Below are 22,795 nucleotides of genomic sequence, written 5' to 3'. Positions count from 1 at the left end.
AATTCAGTAAAAATAATTTCAGTTCCGCAAAAATTAGGTGAAGTGAACGGGGTCTTAGTAAGACTAAAAAGATTCGTTAGATTGCATGTTAATATAATGTAATAAACTTTGGAACTACCATAAATAATATTATGTAATTAGGCGGAAAATTTTTCATTATGAGAGCGACACGTGTCAAGTTTTAGGTTGAGCGTCTTCTGTTTTAGCATAATTATTATAGATAGATTGATTGATGATTATTTCATCATTTATTATAGAAAAAACAACTCCATTTTTCAAAAAAATAAATAAATAAATAAAAAAACTCCATGATTAATTTACAGCTAATATTTGTTTTTTGTTTTTTTTTAATGTTTTTGGATAGAAAATTACAGCTAACATGAATGCATACATAATTGTATGTATTCTATTACTTTGAACCATGCCATATTTTTAGGACTAATAACAAAGACAAAATAGGTAGTTCACATTTGAATCTTAGTCAATCAATACCCCCTTAAATAGGTCTACCACCACTGGAATCTTAACTCAAAACTTCTACTTTCTCTCTCCTCTGATTCCTCTATTCTTTCTAATTCTTCTGCGAATCATTTCCTTAGGTACTCTTTCTCCTACTCTTTTCCAAATTTTCTCTCTTCTTTCTTTTTTTATCACGTTATTTTGATTTTACTTTGTTATCATCTCTGTTTTTTTCTGATTAAGTTAATGATTTGTTTTTTGTGGCGGATTTGTTTAAACAATTAATTTATTTGACACTAATTTTGTTTTATTTTATTGTATAATTACAAAGTAGTTGATTGCAAATTTGTTCAGACTTTTTCAATTAGTGTCAAATTTGTTTGCGAATTTTTTTTTTTTTTTTTTTTTTGACAATAGCATGTTTGCGAATTTAATTTGAGTTAATTAATCATGTTTTGGATTAGATTTTTAGGTGTTTTTGAATTGTTTAAGCTTGATTGTGCCTGAATTTAGGTTGAAAAGTAGTCGTTGAGTATAGTGTGAGATTTTCTAAAGACTTCAATTAATATTTTAATCATAGTCAGGTTTTTTTTTCTTGTGTGATGATGTTACAGTTTCCATGTGACATATTTTAATTTTATTTACTCTTTCCGTCGCTTTAAAATTGTTCCACTGATGCGTTTAAACTGTAAATATAAAGACTTCCATTAATTTTAATCATAGTCAGGTTTTTTTTTTCTTGTGTGATGATGTTACAGTTTCCATGTGACATATTTTAATTTTATTTACTCTTTCCGTCGCTTTAAAATTGTTCCACTGATGCGTTTAAACTGTAAATATAAAGACTTCCATTAATTTTAATCATAGTCAGGTTTTTTTTTTCTTGTGTGATGATGTTACAGTTTCCATGTGACATATTTTAATTTTATTTACTTTTTTCGTCCCTTTAAAATTACTCCACTGATGCGTTTAAACTGTAAATATTTTCATTTCTGTATTTAAATATTATAAACAAGTGATATTAGAAAATATATATATATACATCCTGATCTATTAAAAGAAAATGTTATTGTAAATTGTTACTCCCTCGTTTCCTTTTTGTTTGCACCATGGGCCATTTTTTGTGAGAGTTTTTTGGGTTAAATGGTGCAAATAATGAGAGACGGAGAGAGTATTAAAGAAGATTTATTGTAATATTGTATTGTATATTATTAAATTTAGGTGCAACATCAAAGTCAGAGATAAAATATTGCATGTATTAAGAAACTGAAGAAATAACATTATTATTTTAATGTTCTGAGTTGATTAAGAGTCAACGTTGTAATCGTAAAGATTGCGTGTATGCTTTGGTAAGTGGATACGTAATGATTGGTGGTCATCTCTTCTTTGCTTGTAGTTTAAGATTTACCATGACCTTTGTGTTGTCGTCGTCGTGGTAGGTGTAAAATCTTAGCACGGTATAACATTGTAGGACATTTATCCTCGTATTTTTTGTTGGGGTGGAGGCTTGGACGGATGTTCAGCAATTCTTCTATGTGGCATCTGGGCCCACGGAGCCAAACACCCACCAGCGCATGCACTCATACTATTGAGTTTAAATACACAACTCGGCGTGCTTTATAATCCCGGGTGTAAGATTTTAATTCCTGGTTTTAACAAAGGGGGTTAGTGGGTTTTCATTGAGCTAATTGATTGTTAAAAAATAGCCACTTGTTACATGAGTGATAGCTTTTGTACCTTTTGTATTATGCACAAGGTGTTTATCTTCTTAGTATATAGAATTAAATTAAGGATATTTTTTATTTTAACACCTGATAAAAACCTGAAAATAGTTTATAACATCCCCAAAAAAAACTTTTATTTTAACACCTGATAAATATTATGAAAATGGTTTTTACCACCACTTAATGGTTTCCGTCCAAAAATTCCGTTAAGTGGGGTCCACAGTGACACGTGTCACCATTTTACTTGTTTTCAAAAAATAAAAATAAAAACAAAAACAAAATAGATTTTTACTTTTTTAAAAAAAAAAAACTCAAACAAGCAGAAGGCAGCCACCAACGGTGGCCCTTCTCCCCGGCCAACTCCCGAACCACCCTCTCCCAGCCCCTCGTCACCGGGTTCCGCCACCGAACCTTCCTTAACACCGGAAATCGACGTACCCTCGCTTCCCGCAGAAAAAATTCGAGAACCCCCACCAAAAATCGTGCCCAGAAATGGCGACGAATTTCAGGGACGGTGGTTTTGCGGCTGAGCAACCTTCCTTCCCCAAAAAAGCCTGCGAATTTGGCCATTAATGGCTGAAATCGACCGGTTTTGGGGCTAAGTGGCCTTAATCGGCCGATTTCGCCCATCAATGGCCGAATTCGTGGCCGAATCAACGGCCAAAAATTCGTGGCTGGTGATGGCGGTGGTCGGGCTAGGGTGGTTTAGGGCTCCGGGAAAAGGGTGGGGATGGGTTTAGGTCGGCCGGTGAGGGAGGGGGAGGTGGTGCGCCGGTCGTTGCGTCGCCGCCTGTGGGTCAAGCCGAAGAAGAAGGTGGCAGTGGTGGGGCAACGGTGGGGCTAGGGTGGCTGGGTAGTTTTAGGTTTTTTTTTTTATTATTATTTTTTTTTTTGGCCAATAATAAAGCGACACGTGGCTCATGAACCCACTTAACGGATTGCTAAACGGAATCAGTTAAATAGTGGTAAAAACCATTTTTATATTTTTTGCCAGGTGTTAAAATAAAAGTTTTTTTTTGTGGGTTGTCAAAAACCATTTTCAGGTTTTTGTCAGGTGTTAAAATAAAAAATATTCTTAAATTAATGTGGATCTTGGTAGTAGAATTAGTACAACTATTTGATCCATTCAAGAATTCATCCTATTTCATGAATTAAAATTTAGTGAAATGAACTTCCTTAAACTTTAATAATATCTGTGGACCTTATATATGGCACACAATTCACTATCATGCTGACAGTATGCTGACTGCTGTGAGCAACTATGTTATCATTGTTTTCAATGCTATCTTTCTGAGAAATATTGGATTTGGGACCAAATTGTTCTTGATTTGTGAAATTTCTTAGTTGGCTAGTGGGTGGACAGTGGACTTGCATATGATAAGATAATAAGCTGACACTATTTATGTACCAAACAATCTTAAACTTTTCTACAAACATAACTTCTTTAAGGCCTTGCATAATAGAAGGCAGTCGTCTGCTGTTTGAGAGAAACATAAGGGTGCTCTTCTAGTTATATAGGTGTGTTCTTCTGTGAATGTTCGACTTTATGTTTTTTTCCTGGTAATTCTGTTAATTTGATGAGTCATGTTATGGATGTTTTTCTGACCCTATCCTTTTGGGATTAAGACTTTGTTTTGCATTTGTGTTTCGTTAGCTTATACTAAGTACTTCGTAAGTTAACATATTTCCTGTTCATTAGAATTCTGAAGCATTTTGCATCTGACAGTTCACAAGTGGCATTGTAAGAAATCCACCAGTAAGAGGGAGAGAGAGTATACCTGGTACCGAGAATGATTGAGACAGGAGAAGATTCTATTGTGAAGGATGGAACTCTTGACATTCATGGAAATCCAGCTGACAAGAAGAAAACTGGGAACTGGAGGGCTTGCTTTTTTATCCTTGGTATGACATTCATTCTGATTAGAATTTAACTTTATTTTCTCTAATCTGACGACAATGTACCATTGACTTACTGAATTTGACATCGTGATTTTTGTCAGGAAATGAATGTTGTGAAAGGCTGGCATACTATGGAATGAGTACTAATCTTGTAAACTATTTCATCGACCGTATGCATCAAGGAAATGCTACTGCAGCAGAGAATGTCAGTAATTGGTCAGGGACATGCTACATCATGCCTCTTCTTGGAGCCTTTTTAGCTGATGCCTACTTGGGAAGATATTGGGTTATTGCAATCTTTTCGATGATTTATGTTATTGTAAGTTTGCTATAGTCTTCTAGTCTTCTCTTGTTTTATGTGTGACTGCTTAATGCCTTATCCGCAACAATTTTGTATACCATACACTGTGACTTCTTAGTTGAAGGCGCGATGTAAAGTCGTGATTATTTTTGTTGGTATATGTAAGTTTTATGTTTTAAAATTGTTATACTAGTATTTTTTTTCCCTCTAATCTTGGGTTACTGGAAAATTTTGCTGAACTATACACATGATGTTAAACTTTTCTTATGGTGTGGGACACCCTTTTAATATTAAACTACTCTAGTTTCTTACAGATGATTTGTATGATGTAGGGAATGGCTCTGTTGACGGTCTCTGCTTCCGTGAATGCACTGAAGGATACGGCGGCGTTTGCATTTGTAGCTCTATACTTAATTGCCCTTGGTACTGGTGGAATCAAGCCGTGTGTCTCTTCCTTTGGTGCGGATCAATTTGATGAAACTGATGAGAAAGAAAGGGTGAAAAAAAGCTCCTTCTTCAACTGGTTTTACTTCTCGATCAATGTGGGTGCCCTTATTGCTTCCTCAGTCTTGGTTTGGGTCCAAACCAATGTTGGTTGGGGATGGGGCTTTGGTATCCCAGCTGCTGCTATGGCCGTTGCTGTCGTGTCCTTTTTCTCGGGTTCCAGATTTTATCGATTTCAGAAGCCAGGAGGAAGTCCTCTAACAAGGATTGCTCAGGTTTTGATCGCAACCTTCAGAAAAATTAAGGTGAAAGTTCCCGAGGATAAATCCATCCTGTATGAGACACCTGATAACGCATCCAATATTATCGGAAGCCGAAAGCTTGAACATACAGATAAACTTAGGTATGTTTATATAGAACTATATTTGCTTAATCCTTCTGTTCCACACTTTTTGATGGGAAAACTGGTGATTCTCTATTTCTTTTTGTAGACTTGTTTATATGTTGGGTTTCTTCATGATCTCGTCTACTTTTATATTTTACATCTTACATCTCTGCTATACTATTTTGTACCGCTTCTTATGTGAAATGTTTATGTTTCCATTTCAGGTGTTTTGATAAAGCTGCCGTACCAACTGAAACTGATGACATCAAGGGAACTCCAAGCTCATGGAGACTCTGCACTGTTACCCAAGTTGAAGAACTTAAAGCCATCATCAGAATACTTCCGATTTGGGTCACGGGAATTGTTTTTTTCTGCAGTATACAGCCAAATGAGCACCATGTTTGTATTACAAGGCAATACCATGGACCAGCGCCTTGGCCCAAAACTCAAGATATCAGCAGCCTCTCTCTCAGTATTCGATACCCTGAGTGTCATCTTTTGGATCCCTGTCTATGACAAGCTCATCATCCCATTTGCTAAGAAGTTCACTGGAAATCCACGCGGTTTCACTCAGCTTCAGAGAATGGGAATTGGCCTGGTAATATCCATATTTGCTATGATTACTGCAGGAATTGTGGAGGTTGTTAGGCTGAACATTGTGAAGGAACACAACTACTACGATAGGAAAACAATTCCTATCTCTATCTTCTGGCAAATCCCACCTTATTTCCTCATTGGCTGTGCAGAAGTATTTACATTTGTAGGTCAAATAGAGTTCTTCTATGATCAGGCACCTGATGCGATGAGAAGTTTATGTTCTGCTCTGTCTCTTACAACCAATGCTTTGGGGTACTACCTAAGCTCTTTGCTCATTACGATTGTGACTCATGTGACTACGAAGCATGGGGAGTTAGGGTGGATCCCTGATAATCTCAACAGAGGTCACCTGGACTATTTCTTCTGGCTGTTGATGATCCTTAGTATTCTCAACTTCTGTGCTTATCTGTGGATTTCAAAGCAATACACATACAAGAAGGCAGCTGGGCTTGCAAAGTAATCTTCAAACAGAGTATTACTTTCTTACATACAAAGGTCCTTTAACTGCTTGTAAATAGTAAAGGCGTGGTAAACATTAAACTTTAATTTTAGTTTGAATGGTTTGATGCTTATTGATCCATATGTTCCAGAGTTATTTATTATAGTTGAATGAAAGCAAATTCTTTAAGAAAGGAATGTAGTGTGAAATTTTTAGAGAAGATCAATAAGATTAATGTAGTCTCTATCTCCTAGATTGATTATCCGTATCTCACCCTTTTACTTTACGTATCTTTTTCCTCATATCGCATCTTTTCCTCAGTTTTGGTTTGGGTCCAAACCAATCTTTTGGATCGATAAGGAGTTGCCTCTAATCGTTTTGGAGTTTACTCCAGAATGGAAAATAGTTAATGTGCGATAAAGTAAAAAATAAGGGTGTTGATATTGTCTAAGGTAAAAAAAAAAAAAAACCACTTTTAAGACAAATTATCTACCCATTGCCCGTAATTTTTGAGAATCAAAATATGTCAAACTTATTAATTTAATAAAATACTTTATAATATTTTGTTGCCTATAATATTAGTAGCTATATATTCTAATTAAAATCTTATTAATTTAACTCCAATACGGTTGATACATCTTCAAGGAGTGCTTCACGAATTTGATACTGTGTACTAAACATAACATGCACATCTTCTTCTATCACTGTATGATTATCCATAATCTGCCAAAGAAATAGGTAAATAATTAAGATGCAATATTTAAATCCCTTTGTCTACTTTAACAAGTTTTTGAAACCAATTCTTAAGAATGTCCAACAACTAGATTTTTAGAGTTTGAGAATTGAAGTATCCCACGTATACAGACATAGTGCTATTTTTTATAAATTATAAAAATAAAAATAAAAAAAGAAAAATCATTAATCTTTATTTTCTTACATCTAAAAAGTAAATATGAAATTTGTCTAATGGCAAATCATATCATATCATATAACTAATATATAAAGCTGGTCTCGCAGACAGATCACGATATAGCGACACTTTACATTCCAGTTTTTTCGCCAAGTGTCGCGCCACGTAGGCGAAAAATAGATATTATTGTGACACGTATGATACTAAGTAAGCGATTATTGGATAGATTTTATTTTAAGATAAAATTGTTGTATAGAGTTTTATTATTGATAAAATTCTAATGTTTCATATTTACAAAATTAATCATAACTTTTAATAAATATCCTATAACTATGTTCTATTTCCATCATCAAATTCGTTTTAAAAAATTCTTTAAAATAAGATCCATTTATAATATATATTTAATCACAAACTTTTATACATAACTGGCTAAACCGTGTCACCAACTATTACAAAAGTTACTTCGTTAGTGCTATAAGAGTTACTTGGTCAGGTTATAGTGGTTACTCAATTGGTGTTATAAATAGGGGTTACTTAGTCAATGTTAGAGGTTACTCAATTAGTATTACAGGGGTTACTCGGTCAGTTTTATAGCCGCATACAAAATGCGTTTTTATTTAACTTATTTAAGAAAATATTTAAAAATAAATAAAATTAAGTTTTAATTGGTAAAAAATAATTTTAATTTGGTGAAAATACTTTTAGTTCAATGAAAATAATTTAAGTTCAATAAATATAATTTCAAGTTAATAATAACATAAAAGTACACTATTATATAAATGTAAGCCATATGATATGGTATGTTTAAATATTCTACATTATCAAAACGAATTATTTGACCGTATTTAACCTAAAAATATTATCTTAAAATTTTATCAACATGGCCATCGCCCGGGCACAAAACTATCATATTATATCACTAATAAATAAAGCTGGTCTCGAAACCAGCCCACGAGACAGCGACACTTGGCATTCCAGTTTTTTTGCCAAGTGTTGAGCCACGTAGGCGACAAATAGTTATTAATTATGATTAGATTAGATTTCACGTTAGATTAGATTGGATAGATAGATATGTTTAGGATAAAAAAAAAAAAAAAAGTATACATTAAATAATTTATAATTCTTTTGAAAAAAAATTTATCTTTTTATTGACAATAGAATTTTACTTATAACAACACACCACATATTATAATTAATATGAATATCCAATTAACAATAGAATTTTACTCCTATACAAATAACCACGTAATTATAAATATAATTATAAATATGGTCATGTATCACTATTTTTTTTTTTTAGTGTACCATTGATTTACCATTAAAGCTTTTGAATCAGGTATTTTTCATATTTGGTTGTAATATTTTTGTATATGTTTGTGATTTTATTGATGAAATTAAGGAAGTAAAAAACTACTAAAATTAGGACACAACAGAAACTATACTATACAAGGGAATCTTGAAGTGAATTCAGATCAATGTTAGCAAAGTCTTAGAACTTTACAGATTTTACAAAGCCTCCGTAACCCATTTACTGGCCATATATTACAAATGGTCCAATTAGGCCAATAATATAATCTGTTGATTTTACGTGTAGGAAAAATAATTACTTTTAACTTCTTATTTATTTTATTATTTTTTTACCGACACACTCTTCTTTTCACAAAATTATACTCCCTGTATTATTTTAGTGTCCCGTTGAAATTTAGCACATATGTCGACATATAACTTTGATAAACAATATCTTAATTATATATATTTTTTCATGTATAATTCACAAACATTGGTCAAAGTAGACCAAGTGAATGTAGTGCAACTTACAAAAATAGAAAATAATAATAAACGCTCAAAAAGAATAATAGGTAGTGTTTCAACTCACTTTTTTCCATCTAAATTTGAAATAAAATATAAAAACTAATAATTATTATTATTATTGTTATTATTATAATTATAATTATAATTATGATACAAACTACAAAGCATGCCTACGATTAAGTATACTGTTTAAAATGGGTATCCGGGGCACGTACTAGTTTAATAATAAAGGTAGAACATCAATACGTTTTAAGTTGACATGAAAATACCTTTACTAATAGTCAATTATAAACAAATTAAGGGCTTGATAAATAAATGAAATTAATTAATAAACAAATTTAGAGGTAGCTAATACCTGATTGTAAGAGGATTATAAGGATGAGTCTATGATGGTGAATAATTTAATTAATTGCATATTTTGACATAAATAATTAGTAGTTGGAGTTGAAAAGATTTTAATTGGAATATTTAGCTATTAATATTATAGGCAACAAAATATGACAAGGTATTTTATTGAATTAACAAGTTTAATATATTTGGATACTCAATGATTACGGGCAAAGGGTAGATAATTTGCTTTGGCAATATCAGCGCTCAAAAATAATTCTGAAGGGGATTATTTCTTTCTATGTTAATTAGTAAACTGAAATGTACAAGAATTACAACCAAAATACTCCGTAACAAGGAATGCTGCGAGGGTAAACTAATAGGCTTCCAGCTTTCGTGGATATTTTCTATGTTATTGCTTACAGCACTGTCAAAAATACATACTTCGTATATACTATTATCAGATTCTCCTATATTACAAAAAACCCAAGGCTAAGAGAGTGCTTGGATGGCAAACTGTAAATATAACAAGCCACCCACAAACCATAGAGGAGCTCTAAGAACTAACAAGACATCCTACTATACAGTTATGCACAAGATATTAGAACCGCTCCCTAGCTGCCTAAATTCATCACCAATGATAAATTGGATTTTCTACCTGTGGAGGCAACAGATTCAGATCCTTGCTGTGCTGCTTGTCATAATTCCGAGAGCCAGGTATTGCTCCTGTTGCAAGCCTTAAGAGTTCGCTCCCAGTGAAACAATAGTGAGCCAATGCCAGCCCTCCATCAACCATATCAGACAAATTGGGCATTGAAACTGATTTTGACATGAAGTTTTTATTGGACTTGATGCTGCTTTGATCCATTCCTAGGACTTTTTCAAGATCAGAATGTTCCATAAATCTTTCAGTGGCGGCTTCCCATGAAAGTTTGTATCTTTGTTCTGGGGTAAGTGGCTCAGGCTCCTTGACCAATGCTTCCTTCACCTTGGTAACAAAGTCTTCAGATGTCTGATATGTCAAACAGTTTGGGAATGACCTGAAAAACTCATTTGATGGATGGTCTGCACAAACTACAATCTTTCCCATTGCAAGTGCTTCAGCAGTAGCGGTGCAAAGGACATCACTGACACTAGGGTTTATGAAAACTTTGTATCTGCAAGCATAAATATAAAGTTATGGTTTGAATGTGGGCGTAATCTATGCAAGCATTAAAAAGATGTACTTCGAATTTTCAAGGAGAAAAAAAGACATAAAACAAAAGGTCCACACCTGTGCAGGGAATCATCAGCATGGTCTCTTCCCTTTTGGAAGTTGAGGCTCAGATTCAATTTTTTTGCAGTATTCTGGACCTCATGTGCATCCTCACCATTACCAAAAACATCCAAATTCAGGCTGCCAAGCTCATTTTTGTGCTTTGAAAATAGATCTATTAGTTCTCGGTATCCCTTTGCCCAAACCATCTTGCCCAAAAAATATGCTCCCTTGGGAAAGGCTTGCTGACCAGCGGCTCTTTCAGAAGCCAACTTCTCTCCAATTTCCAGAAACTTTGGATTAACACCATGGACATTACATATAATAGACTTGGGCAGATCCTGGGTGGCAGCAGAAAGCCGAAGAACCTGAGGCACAGAAAGTAACTATTAGTGTCCCAATAAAACCAGAACAACACTTTTTTATAAATCTTTAATAAAACAGCTAAACAGCAAAAAAAAAAAAAAAAAAAAAAAAAAAAAAAAAAAAAAAAAAGCTGGTGAGCACAGCTCACACCTAGATCAAACCCAAAATTTCTAGATAACAGAAAATCTGTATCTTACCTTGTGACAATGCGCTCTTGCCACAATATTATTAATATGCTTCACAAAGAAAGCTTGTATAGCACCATTCTTCTCTCTCTTTATATATTCCAGATAATTGGTGTGCACGACACCAACGACATGATTGAATTTATCAGTCCACCGGTTACCATGATGATACCAGTTCAAATGCTCTGGTTCTTCAAGGATAGCAATGTCAGCTTCCTTTGAAGATATGAACTGAGAAGTATCGCCAGCTGGAAGTATGCTCCGCCTTTCTTTGGAAAACTGCAAATATACCAGAACGTCAAATCATAGTATAGATTGCTACTGTGAAATCCACAATGTAGCAGTGACACGAGTCGTATAATCATACCTTTCCAGGGTAAAATGATATTTTGAAATCAGCCTTGAAACCAATCCTTTCCTCCAGCCAATTTCGTATATAATCCTCCTGTTCTTCTGGTGAATTGAATGTAAGCTTGTTTGGGTAAACTAGCTCTTGGTCAGACTTGCAAAGCCATGGAACCAAAAGAGTAACCTTCTGCTTTGCAGATTTAGCTAAATAAGCAGCACGAAACAACGGATTTACTGCTGTTCCCGTCATCCAAGGAAGGCTAGCAGTGGTAACAATAGCAACATGTCTTTTCTTTTCAGATGGATTCTGCTTCATTAAGTCTGACCAAAATCCACCTTCATAGTGATGACCAGTACTCTGAAGGACACTGGCTATCCTTAAATCAAGTTCATCATTGATGTTATCACCCTCAACCATAGAAGATTCTCCACCTGAAACGGGGTGCAAAAGAAGCTGATTCTTACGTTTACTACACAAATTCTCCACTATCTTGTCACATAAATCTGCATGTAAAAAATTTAGAGGAAGCATGAGCATTTTATTCTGATGTTGTCCAACCATGTTAAATAAAAAGGCAGGAGCTGACATATTTTAGAAGATCAACAAAATGTAGGCTTAGAAACAATTACAGCACACTTTCAAGTTAGATATTATTCCATATCCCAATATGCCATATTGAAGTCTCATATACCTCACAAGGCTCACACTTGCAGATGAGATGCACAATGGAAATTTTCCATCAACTACCCAAGCTCCAATGTCTAACCTTGTATTTTCAGTATGTGATTTTTACAGCTTAAAATGTTATCCTATCAACTACCAAGCAAACTTGCATTTTCAGCATAAGATATTACTCAAATATCATCACTTCTTTGAAACAATGTTAGTCACTACCTACAAATGATGGGTTCCATTTTAGGTGTTGATTTACACATTTGGTTGGCATATGTGTTGACTTAGATGATTTTCCATTAAAAACCCAACATCTAAGGGCCTGTTTGTTATTGTTTTTGTTTCCAGTTTTTTGTTTATTTGAAAACAAAAAAGAACGAAAACAGGAAACTAGAAAAAGTAGTTTTCACTTTTCTGTTGTCAATCTTCTTCTTAATCATGAATTCAATAAGTCAGACTAATTTTTAATTCTTTATATGACATATATCATATGACTTGAAAAAACCAAAAACCAAAAAACTGAAAACTACAGTAAACAACGAACGGGCCCTAAGCTGCGAAAAATTGAGCATGATATCACCAACCCAGACAGCCCCTTGTAGACATCATTTGAAGCTAAACGAAGGCAGACAGAGAAGAAGTGGCATTGACCTATAACGACACTATGCACAATCTTTGTGAAAGATACTATACAACAAATCAAGATCCATTAAGAAGCTTATCACAGATTATCGAACAGATACTAAATGACACTCATCTACAGAAAATACGATAACCATGATGATGTCTGACAGGCATACCATAACCATTATTTTTTATTTATTAAGAAGGCCCATACATTACGAAATATATAAGAGATTAAGAAAGAGCATATACCTTTTCTAACGCCAAGTTGATCCAAAAAGGGTTCAGACTGCCTAACAAAATATGCCAGGAGTTCAGGTACATCCAACGGTGGTACTTCCTGCAACAATCAGACACAAACATGAGTCTATGAGACAAATGGAGCTGTCACACATCGAATTCACAACATGCCTTTATAAGCACTGACACAGTGATATGTACCACAACTTTGCTGGAAATACAAGTTTTCCAATTTTTTTATGAATAGAAGGTGCATTTAGAATTAGTAGAAAATAAATTATTACTACTGCTGCTATTTGCACAGTATAGCTTGTAATTTATTTTTTAATTTTTATTCTAATCAACATGTACTTTCAAACAAGAGGTAAAATGCTGGCTGACAATTTAATTAAAAAAAAAAAAAAAACATTTCAGCATTCATAGGATTTGCACAGGATATCAGACAAATAATTCTAGATACCAACCTTTGAATCCAGGGAATCCCACCGAAATGCTTTCTGCATAATAAACATAGAAAAATTAATCATCTAACAAACAACACATATATATTCATGGTGAAAATGGTAAGACAAGGTTATTATTGTCAACAAAGATAATAGTCATACAATCTAATTTGTCCTTCCGCCTTCAACAGTTGACAAGTTTTTAATCTTTGAAATTATTCCAAAGCAAGTTAAGAAGAAAATATTGTCCTATCAGCTAATATTTCCTTCAACTTAGATCTCTATCTCCATAATATAATTACTGATTGATTCTTCATCCCTTCTCTACCCCCTCCAACTAAGAGAGGAATTAAGAAAAATATACAATCTGCATAGGAAGATTAATGAAGGTTGAATAGATAATTCACTTAGTTGGCTAAGAAAACCAAGTAGGAGCTCAACAGTTTCCCCAAACTCATCACTGGTTGGGCAAGTAACCATTTTCTTGCTAGATTTAATGCCTAAAATTGGGGCTACTCTCTTGGAGTATCTCCCACCCTTCCCCTCACTCAGTATCATATGCAAAATCAAAAAAACATATTTAGGGTTCGTTTGCCATTGTTGTGGTTTTCTGTCTTTTGGTTTTTTGTTTAACATAATCATATGATACGTCATATAATGAATTAGTCAAACTTATTAAATTGACGACAAAAAAGTGAAAACACCTTTTTCTTATTTCCTGTTTTTGGTTTTTTTTTTTTAAAAAAAAACACAAAACCCAAAACAAAAAACAATGCCAAACAAGCCCTAAATAATTGGCTTAATATCAATTTCTAGCTCTGCTCCAAAATGACCTTGCTTCAGTGAGTTCTGACAAATTTTAAGTGATGAATATGACATACAATAGCTTTGGGAATTTGTATCCACTACTACCCTCAATGATGTCTTTCAACAACAGGCAAGCAATACATTGGAAGAACAACAGAATCTACATCCTATAATGAGGCAACTGCATACGACTAGAATTTACTGGGTTTTTTTTTTTTTTTTTGAAAAGGTGGGTGTTATAGAATAATAAAAAGTGAGTAGCTTGCTATTGTAGAGACTCTAGAGAGAGAAGTTGATCCCAAAAACATATGACTCAAAATACCTTGAGTTTATAAATGTGGGTAAAATCCTAACTGAAACTCAAGGAAATCCAGGGCCAAACTAGCAATAATTATATCTATGAGGATATCACACTGAACCAAACACTTAACAAAACACCCAATTAAACAGGGCAATCCAGGGCCAGATTATTAATGACTACCTATGAGGGTATGACGTATGACACGCTGCCAAAAGACTAAATTCACTAAGCCACCATTGTGACACCTAAGGCATGACTTACTCTTTTCTTTTGCTGCTCGAGCTTAATATTTATGTTTACTAGTACTAAAAGCCAAAGAAGAATGGCATTTTTAGCCTAAGCAGAAAACATGAACAAGTGAACCATCAAAGATGAAAAGTAAGAGCAAGGACTGAAATCATGATTTCCTTTCCCAATTATAATGCTTACTATACTTCTTACTAGTATAATATACTACGTACCACAAAGACCCTATTTTCTCAAACCCATATAAAGATTTTATCATTTTACAACTAGATACCAAAATCGCGCAATATGTTGCATTTTAGCTACAAGCCTACAACTACAAATCCCAGCCATCAATATTCAGCTATAAAATCTTGCAAACTCGACTCCCAAACAATACCAAAATCAAGCCCAAAATGTTACATCACCATACATTCATATAATAACAGTTAATCAAAAAAAACACCACAAAAGCTATGAAACTAAATTCGGAATATTAAATTAAAGATAGATATGAACAAGAAATATACCAAACTAGCTTTGAATTTCTCAACCAGCTCACTGTTCTTCCAGGCGCCAAAAATCTCATCAGGCGATTTCTTCACCTCAAAATCTTTCAATTTAGTCTTTAAAGCTCGAATCGGCTCCCAATCCTTAAACCCTTCTTCCCCTTCTTCTCCTTCCCCCTTCCAATCCCACCTAAAATCAGTAAACCTAACATTCCCTCTCCTACTCTGTCTCAATCTCTCACCTCCATCAACCTCCACTTCCTCCAACATTGCATTCTTTATCGCCGACAAATCGATACGAATCCTCGGTGTCGTAGGCCGACTCCACTTCTCCAACACTTTCCGGCTAAAATCCGGCGACGAGTAAACCCTCCGAAACTCCGACAACTTCGGCTGCAACTTCTTCACAAAATCAATCTCAGTCGAAGAATTACTCGCCGAATACGACTTAATCGCCGGAACCGAAAAGGCCGAAGCAGAATTGATGAAATTCTCCAGCTCCCTATCTAACGAAGATGCCAAATTCTTGAAGGAATTCGCCCTATCTCTCATCAATCGAATATCGGCATCGGCGGAATCTCGCACTTCCCTCCACCCCTTGGAAATGAAGGATAATGCGCTCGCCGGTGAACCTCCGGCAGCCGTAGCCGGTGAAGTTCGCGACGTCGACGCCGATGTTACAGCTTGTGGGATGAAATTGTTCATGGTGATGAATTTATGCCCTAAGAATTTCCCTAACAAGAGAAATCTAGGGTTTATGGTTGGGTTTGAGCAGAAGAAGAAATTGGGAATTTTGGTAGTGAAGCAGAGGAGAGAGAAAATGGAGGATTTGAGAAGATTGATTGATGGAGGAGAGAGAAGAAGAGAAGAGATTGGCGGAAATTTTAACGGATTTTTGTATGTCGACAACAAGAAGTTGAGGCGTCCAAAAATGGAGGAAATTATAGTTGTGTATTGGTGACCACATTTCACTTGTGACTTGTTTTGTTATTGTTGCCCTTATACGAATGGCTTCTCTAATCTCTAGAGTCCTCTTTTAGACATATGCTTGGTATATGCTATTGTTACTACCAATAGTCCATCTCGACCATCGACATGGTTATATGATGTTAAGTAGTGTTGGACTATTCGGATAATTTATTGAGACTAACTCTCTTGGACTCAACATGTCTATTTGAAAGTAAAACAAATGACAAATTAGGTTGTAGCGTTGGCTAACAAGAGCTAAGAAGACATTTGTCTAGTTAGTCGTTTTAAAAAAAAATTGATGCACGTCCATGCAAAAGTTTGATGCAAGGTTGCCTATGCTTATGTAAAACAATAAGAAAATAAATATAGTTTTAAATTATTATTTTTTTTTTGCCGAATAAGTAAATCTTTTAGCATGTTGTTTTAATTTATTTTACTCGTAGGAAATAAGATGAACATGTTAAAATATGTCTTGAGTCTGTTAACCCCCTTTGAACGAATCTCACAGGGGTGTTTGTTACGTGGGCTACAATTTTCTATTTTTAGGCCTATATTCGACTTATTTCATTTTATGCTCTAGGAGTACTTAAAAAAAACTCTATTATGATTTAACCTTTATCTTTCTTGCATCTGTTATAACAATATGTAAAGGTTGTATATAAAATGACTAGATCAATATCAGATCCATGACCATTGTATGGTGTAGACACGTGAGAGCTGAATAGGATATACCTTAGCATGATGACGTGGGAAGATCTAGTGACATGGAAGGACGTGATTGGGTGGAAGGGATTTGGGGTGGAGTGGGGTGGGGTGGGGAGAGAGGATATAATATTGTGGAAAGTAGAATATGGTGGATGTAGAAATTTAGAGAATGCTCAAAAATAATGTGCTGTTTGTCACAATTGACAATGTGGGGTACCCACTAAACTCCTAAATTTAGACAGTTATTAGTTGGTAAATCAAGCACGTGGACTACTCGATGATTAAATTTGTGAGGCTTACGAAATTTGTTTAAGGAAAAATTGTCTAAAATAATCTCAACTTTGTCTCATTCGTCGAAAATAATCCAACTTTAAATTATTTTTAAATAATCCGAACTTTAATTTGAATTTGCTTTTAATGGTCTCATTTAACCAGTGACTGGGGCTATACAGGTTTTATTATTATTATTATTATTATTATTATTAATTAATTAATCAAAAAGCCATCTTCCCCACCAGCCAGCCACCCCTCCCCTCTCCCCCAAACCACCTTCTCCTTCCCAAATTTCCCCCCTCAAATTAGTACCGAAGATGAAGACCATAATTTCCCTGAAACTATAACCGAGAAGATTTTGCCGGAGACAGAAGATTGCCTGCGTTGCAGGAAGTCGGGGCAGCAAGAAAGAAGTTTCCGGCGTATTTCCTACAATTCAGTTACCTCCTTTTCGCCAATTGATGAGCTTTTGGGCATCTTCTAAATCGTGAGAAACAGCGAATGCAATAGAAGGAGAGCGAGGGTAGCTTTTTCGAGACCATAGGAACCTATTTCACGATCTTAGGAAGGTAGAACTATTGAACTAATATGCGGATTGAAGGGAAATAATCGCTGGGTTTGTAGTAAATTTTTCGGGAAGGAGAAGTTGGGGTGATGGGGAAAGGGAGGGGCGACCGCAAGGGAGGGGGAGAGGGTGGCGCCGGCAGGAGGGGTAGGGGGCTGGTTAGTTGCAGCTGGGAGAAGGGCGCGGTGATTTTTTTGTTAAAAAAATATTTAGTCTAGTGTTAAGCTAAAATCTTTTCTTAAAATTATTGTTTTTTAACCAATTAGAAAGCAGCACGTGGATAAAAAAACCGGTTGTTGTAGGTTGGTAACCTGCTGGGACCATTAAAAGCAAATTCAAGTTAAAGTTCGGATTATTAAAAAATAATTCAAAATTGGGATTATTTTCAGCGAATGAGGAAAAGTTGGGATTATTTTAGACAATTTTTCCTTTGTTTAATGAATACTTTTTCGTTTCGAAAATTCGACTTATTGTAAACTACAGTATTGTTCTATATGCATAGTTAAAATAAAGGCTAAATTAGAAAATAACACCCAATAAAAACCCCGATTTTGATAATAATACCACTTAAAAAAAAGTTTTATTATAACACCACCAAAAATCCCAAAATTTTGGTTTCACCACCCACTAACGAATTTTTGGATATAAACCGTTAGTGGGGCCACTAAGGACACGTGTCAATAAGGTATTGGTTTTAAAAAAAAAAAAAAACCCCTAAACTCTAACCCAGCCACCAGCCCCACCACCGGCGGTCGTGACTCCACCGCCGGAGACCCCCACTACCACCGGAACCCCTTCCTTCACCGGCGAAATCACCGGCCATCACCCCCACCGACATCAGCCCCCCGCAGATCCCACCAATCAGTGGAAACCACCACCACAAACTGGTGAAAACAACCAATTCCGTTCGCCTCCACCGCGAAATCGGTAGATTTCGGGTTTCTAAGGTCGATTTCGGCCGGTTTGAAGGTGAGGGGTAATTTCAGGGGTGGTTTTCGGCGAGGGGGCGACGGGCTAGGTAGTTTTCGCGGGGGGCTATGGTGGGTAGGGGTGATTTTTCGGGGATAGGGAAGGGGGAAGGGGATTTGCGGGGGGGCTAATGTCGATGGGGGTGATGGCCGGTGATTCCGCCGGTGAAGGAAGGGTTTCCGGCGGCAGTGGGGTTCTTCGGTGGTGGAGTCATGGCCGCCGGTGGTGGGGCTGGTGGCTGGGTTAGGGTTTAGGGGTTTTTCTTCTTTTTTTTTTAATTTTCTTTTTTTTTTAAACCAATACCTTATTGACAAGTGTCCTTAGTGGGCCTCACTAACGGTTTCCATCCAAAAATCCGTTAGTGGGTGGTGAAACAAAATTTTTGGGATTTTTGGTGGTGTTATAATAAAACTTTTTTTTTTAGTGGTGTTATTATCAAAATCGGGGTTTTTATTGGGTGTTATTTTCTAATTTAGCCTAAAATAAATGGGGGTAAGAAGAAAAATTGTAAATGAAGTACCAACAATGGGTAGAAAGGTGGGTGGGTACAAGGAAAAAAGTAAATTAAATACAACTGCAAAAAAAAAAAAAAAAAAAAAAAAAAAGAGCGATTTCCCTCAATAATGTTGAAATAAAAACAAATTCCCATTATGCACCTATTTAAAAACAAATTTCCAAAGTATCGTCCATAAAAAATTTGTATTTGGTTTGGCTTAAAACCGCTATTGTTGTTAGCAGTTTTAACATAAAACCGCTAACAACATTAGCGGTTTTGTATTTTTTTTTAAAAAAAAAAAAGGGCAAAGAGACCCATTATTACTGAAATCAGGTCTCTTTGAAATTAGCAATACTAATTTGGGCGCTCTCTTTCCTACTTTTGGCTAAGGCATATGTGAAAGAGACCTGTTAATAGAAAAAGGCGGTCTCTTTTTGAATTTGCTAATAACAGTAGTGGTTTTAAAGCTATTGCCGTTAACGGTTTTAAGCTGAACCAAATAAAAAAAAATTGACACCCAACATCAATCCTACGTGGACGGTATTTGGGGAATTTGTTTCTAAATCGACACATAAAGGGAATTTATTTTTATTTTAGCAATATTGTGGGAAATTGCTCGTAAATAGCATGGGGAGGAGAGGAAAGATAATACTGTAAAAAAAAGTATTCCAAAAACACAGGAATAATAGAAGTGAATCGAATTTCTTAGAACGTTTCAAAATAAAATAAAAAACGAGTGGAATTTTCAAAAATATATGAAGTACTTGTGACATGTTTTGTCCTCTAAAAACCAAAATTATTAAAGTTTTGTTCGCTTGAAACTAACCTTTCTTGAACATCGTGTAATTTTTAACAATTATGCAGATTAATACTCCCTTCGTTCCATAATACTTGACACAGTAACCATTTTCGTCCATTTCAAAATATTTGACACGTTACTAAATATGGAATGAGACCATTAATGAAAAACATTTTCCTACTCTCTTTGGGACCACAAACCCCAAAACCTAATTAAATCCTACATTTTCTCTCTTCTCACTACTCCCACTTGCCCCACTTTTGTTTTCTTACAATATAAAAATACAAAAGGGAATCTTTTATATGATAAACAAATGTTTTAAATAGACCCAATTATAGTTTTCTTAAATTACGTGTCCATCTCAATGTCTCAAGTTTTATGGGACGGAGGGAGTAATACTTATGCGAAAGTAGCACGACGAAGTAAAAGAGAGTGGTTTTTTTTTTTTTTTTTTGTGTTAATTGGAATGTATGCTAGACCTGTCAATCGGTCATTTGATCATTCGGGTTCGGTCAGGTTATTTTGGTAAGGTTGACTCGAGTCCACTATGCCTTCGAGTTAGGTCGGCACAATTCGGGTTTTGAGTATGTTAGGGTCAATTTAAATTTGACTCTGGTTGGATTTTAGATTGAGACTTCAGGTCCAATTTGAATCATGTCACCTTGAGTCGGATTATTTTGGATTGGGTCAAGACTTTGGGCCAAGTTCAAATCGGATCATATCGAATCGGGTGGAGTTTTTGGCTAAGATTTTGGATGAAGTTCAAATCGGGTCATTTCGAGTCGAATTAGCCTTAAACATTCAGGTATTTAGGATTTAAAATTAATTAATTGAGTCATTTCAAGCTTAAACTTGATCAATGAACTTAAGATCAATGAAAAGGAATTTTCAAAATATGTAATTTTACACTTTCATATTACTAGTAAAAAAATTTAAAAATCGAGCCAATACAATTCGAGTTGTTTTTATTCAAATTTTTTCAGATCAATCAATTCGTGTTAACACCAATTCAGGTCATTTTGAGAATTGGGTAATTCTAGTTTTAGTCACTATGGGTATCGATCAATGTCCGTTCGGTATCACTTTGAGTATCGGGAATGTTCGGGTCAATTACTTCATCTGTTTCATTTTGATTGTGTTTATGGAATCCAACACTTAAAAAGATATATATATATATATATATATATATATATATATATATATATATATAATATATATATATATATATATGTGCTTCAAAACATAGCTATGTAGGATCTTGTTAGATTCACTCAATTTAAATTATAGTTTTATTTAGTAATGCGTAACTCAAAATATCTTAATTATAATATTGCATTTAAGAGTATGCAAAAACAAATAGGACAACTAAGACAATATATATAGCAAAGGCTTTTAGTCTCAAAAGCAATCATATATCATTCTCAAGTGATCGTTTAGTAAGTAAACTACAAAGTACTTCCTCTGTCCTTTTTTTTTTTTTTTTTGCACTGCACCATGTAAGAGCTTCATATATGAGTCACATGGTGCAAAAAAAAAAGGGACATAGGGAGTTGCTTTTAGGCATGAGCATTGCCCCGAGTGAGTATATTTTCTCTTATTAAAATTTTTGCTTTATAGGAGTAACATCACAAATAACATGTGTTTGAAAAGGGAGAGTCACACTTGACACCTAGTCTTATTTAGAAACGCTCTTCAATATGTTAGTAATCTGACTGATGGGGGAAAACTATCTGATCAAAGATATTTCAACCCCTTTGATAAGTGGTAATGTTAATAAATTTAACTTCATCATGACATAGTGGAATGAGATATATAATTACATTCAAATTGATCTTTCCCATCGTAACTTGTTACACTATTAAGATTTCCAAACTTATATGAAAAGTAATTTTTCCTTTCGTATAACACTTATTACGTACAAGTTTAGTTCATAGTTTCAAGATGATTGATTGCAACGGATTGTTAAGGTTGGAGATTAGGATAAGTATCTACAAAAATCAATGATTGTTAAGGTTGGAGATTAGGATAAGTATCTACAAAAATCAATGAATCATTTGAATTTAATGAGGTATCATATGTTTGGCTTGAAAGAAATGTCCATTACATGTCAAAGAAGAAATTGTTGACGACATGAACACTGACTTGTGATGTAAAAGTCTTTGAAAAGGAATTTTCCTCTAACAAACAAATTATGAAAGAAAATGTACTGAAACTTACCAAAAACATCATAAATCAACAATTTGGTCATATAATTACGTTGATAAAATGACTAAATGAGGGGCCAATTTTGATAAAATTATAAAACACTTGAGGCTTGAATTAGGGAGTTTATGTGGGCAATTATAATTATGAATCCACCACTTAATCCTTCTAGATTTGTGAGCTTTATTTACATAAATACATGCATATGGGTCGTTATCTAGACTCTAGAATTGTTTTATTTAATTTCATTTTTTTCCTCATATGTTTATGTGTTTTTTTTTTATTTTTTTTATTTACAGTTTTCAGTTTAATTGTGTCAAAATTTTTGGTAATGAAAGGCCCAGGCCCAGGTTGATATGAAGGGCCAATCACAATTGGTGTGTATTCACCATATTTTGCTTTATGTTAGAGACTACTTCCTTTAGTGTGTTATATATATATATATATATATATATATATATATATATATATATAATATATATATATATATATATATATTATTTGTCTATATATATATATATATTAATTAATATATATATATATT

General features: G+C 34.5%; 1 protein-coding gene and 1 pseudogene across 2 annotated transcripts; one reads left to right on the top strand and one right to left on the bottom strand.

Moving 5' to 3' along the window:
• The first annotated feature begins 431 nt into the window (after positions 1–431).
• LOC110733855 lies at positions 432–6,516 on the top strand (annotated as a pseudogene).
• A 3,055-nt stretch (positions 6,517–9,571) lies between these two features.
• On the bottom strand, positions 9,572–16,279 carry LOC110733854 (digalactosyldiacylglycerol synthase 1, chloroplastic-like). Of its 2 annotated transcripts, none has more exons than XM_021913930.1 (7): positions 15,295–16,279; positions 13,453–13,485; positions 13,001–13,088; positions 11,471–11,883; positions 11,116–11,382; positions 10,571–10,920; positions 9,572–10,454 (listed from the first exon to the last, which is right to left on the bottom strand). In XM_021913930.1, exons 1-7 carry the CDS (start codon positions 15,976–15,978, stop codon positions 9,929–9,931), a joined length of 2,361 nt encoding a protein of 786 aa, XP_021769622.1. In that variant the 5' UTR covers positions 15,979–16,279; the 3' UTR covers positions 9,572–9,928. The 2 variants fall into 2 exon arrangements, with proteins under 2 accessions (XP_021769622.1, XP_021769621.1); XM_021913929.1 differs by having other exon boundaries at positions 11,471–11,955; positions 15,295–16,278.
• Between the last annotated feature and the right edge of the window lie 6,516 nt (positions 16,280–22,795).

Source organism: Chenopodium quinoa, unplaced genomic scaffold (genome assembly GCF_001683475.1).
Source record: "Chenopodium quinoa cultivar QQ74 unplaced genomic scaffold, ASM168347v1, whole genome shotgun sequence".
NCBI classification, from domain to species: domain Eukaryota; kingdom Viridiplantae; phylum Streptophyta; class Magnoliopsida; order Caryophyllales; family Amaranthaceae; genus Chenopodium; species Chenopodium quinoa.
The sequence above is the reverse complement of the archived record's forward strand: the minus strand, read 5'-3'. Positions and strand labels throughout refer to the sequence as shown.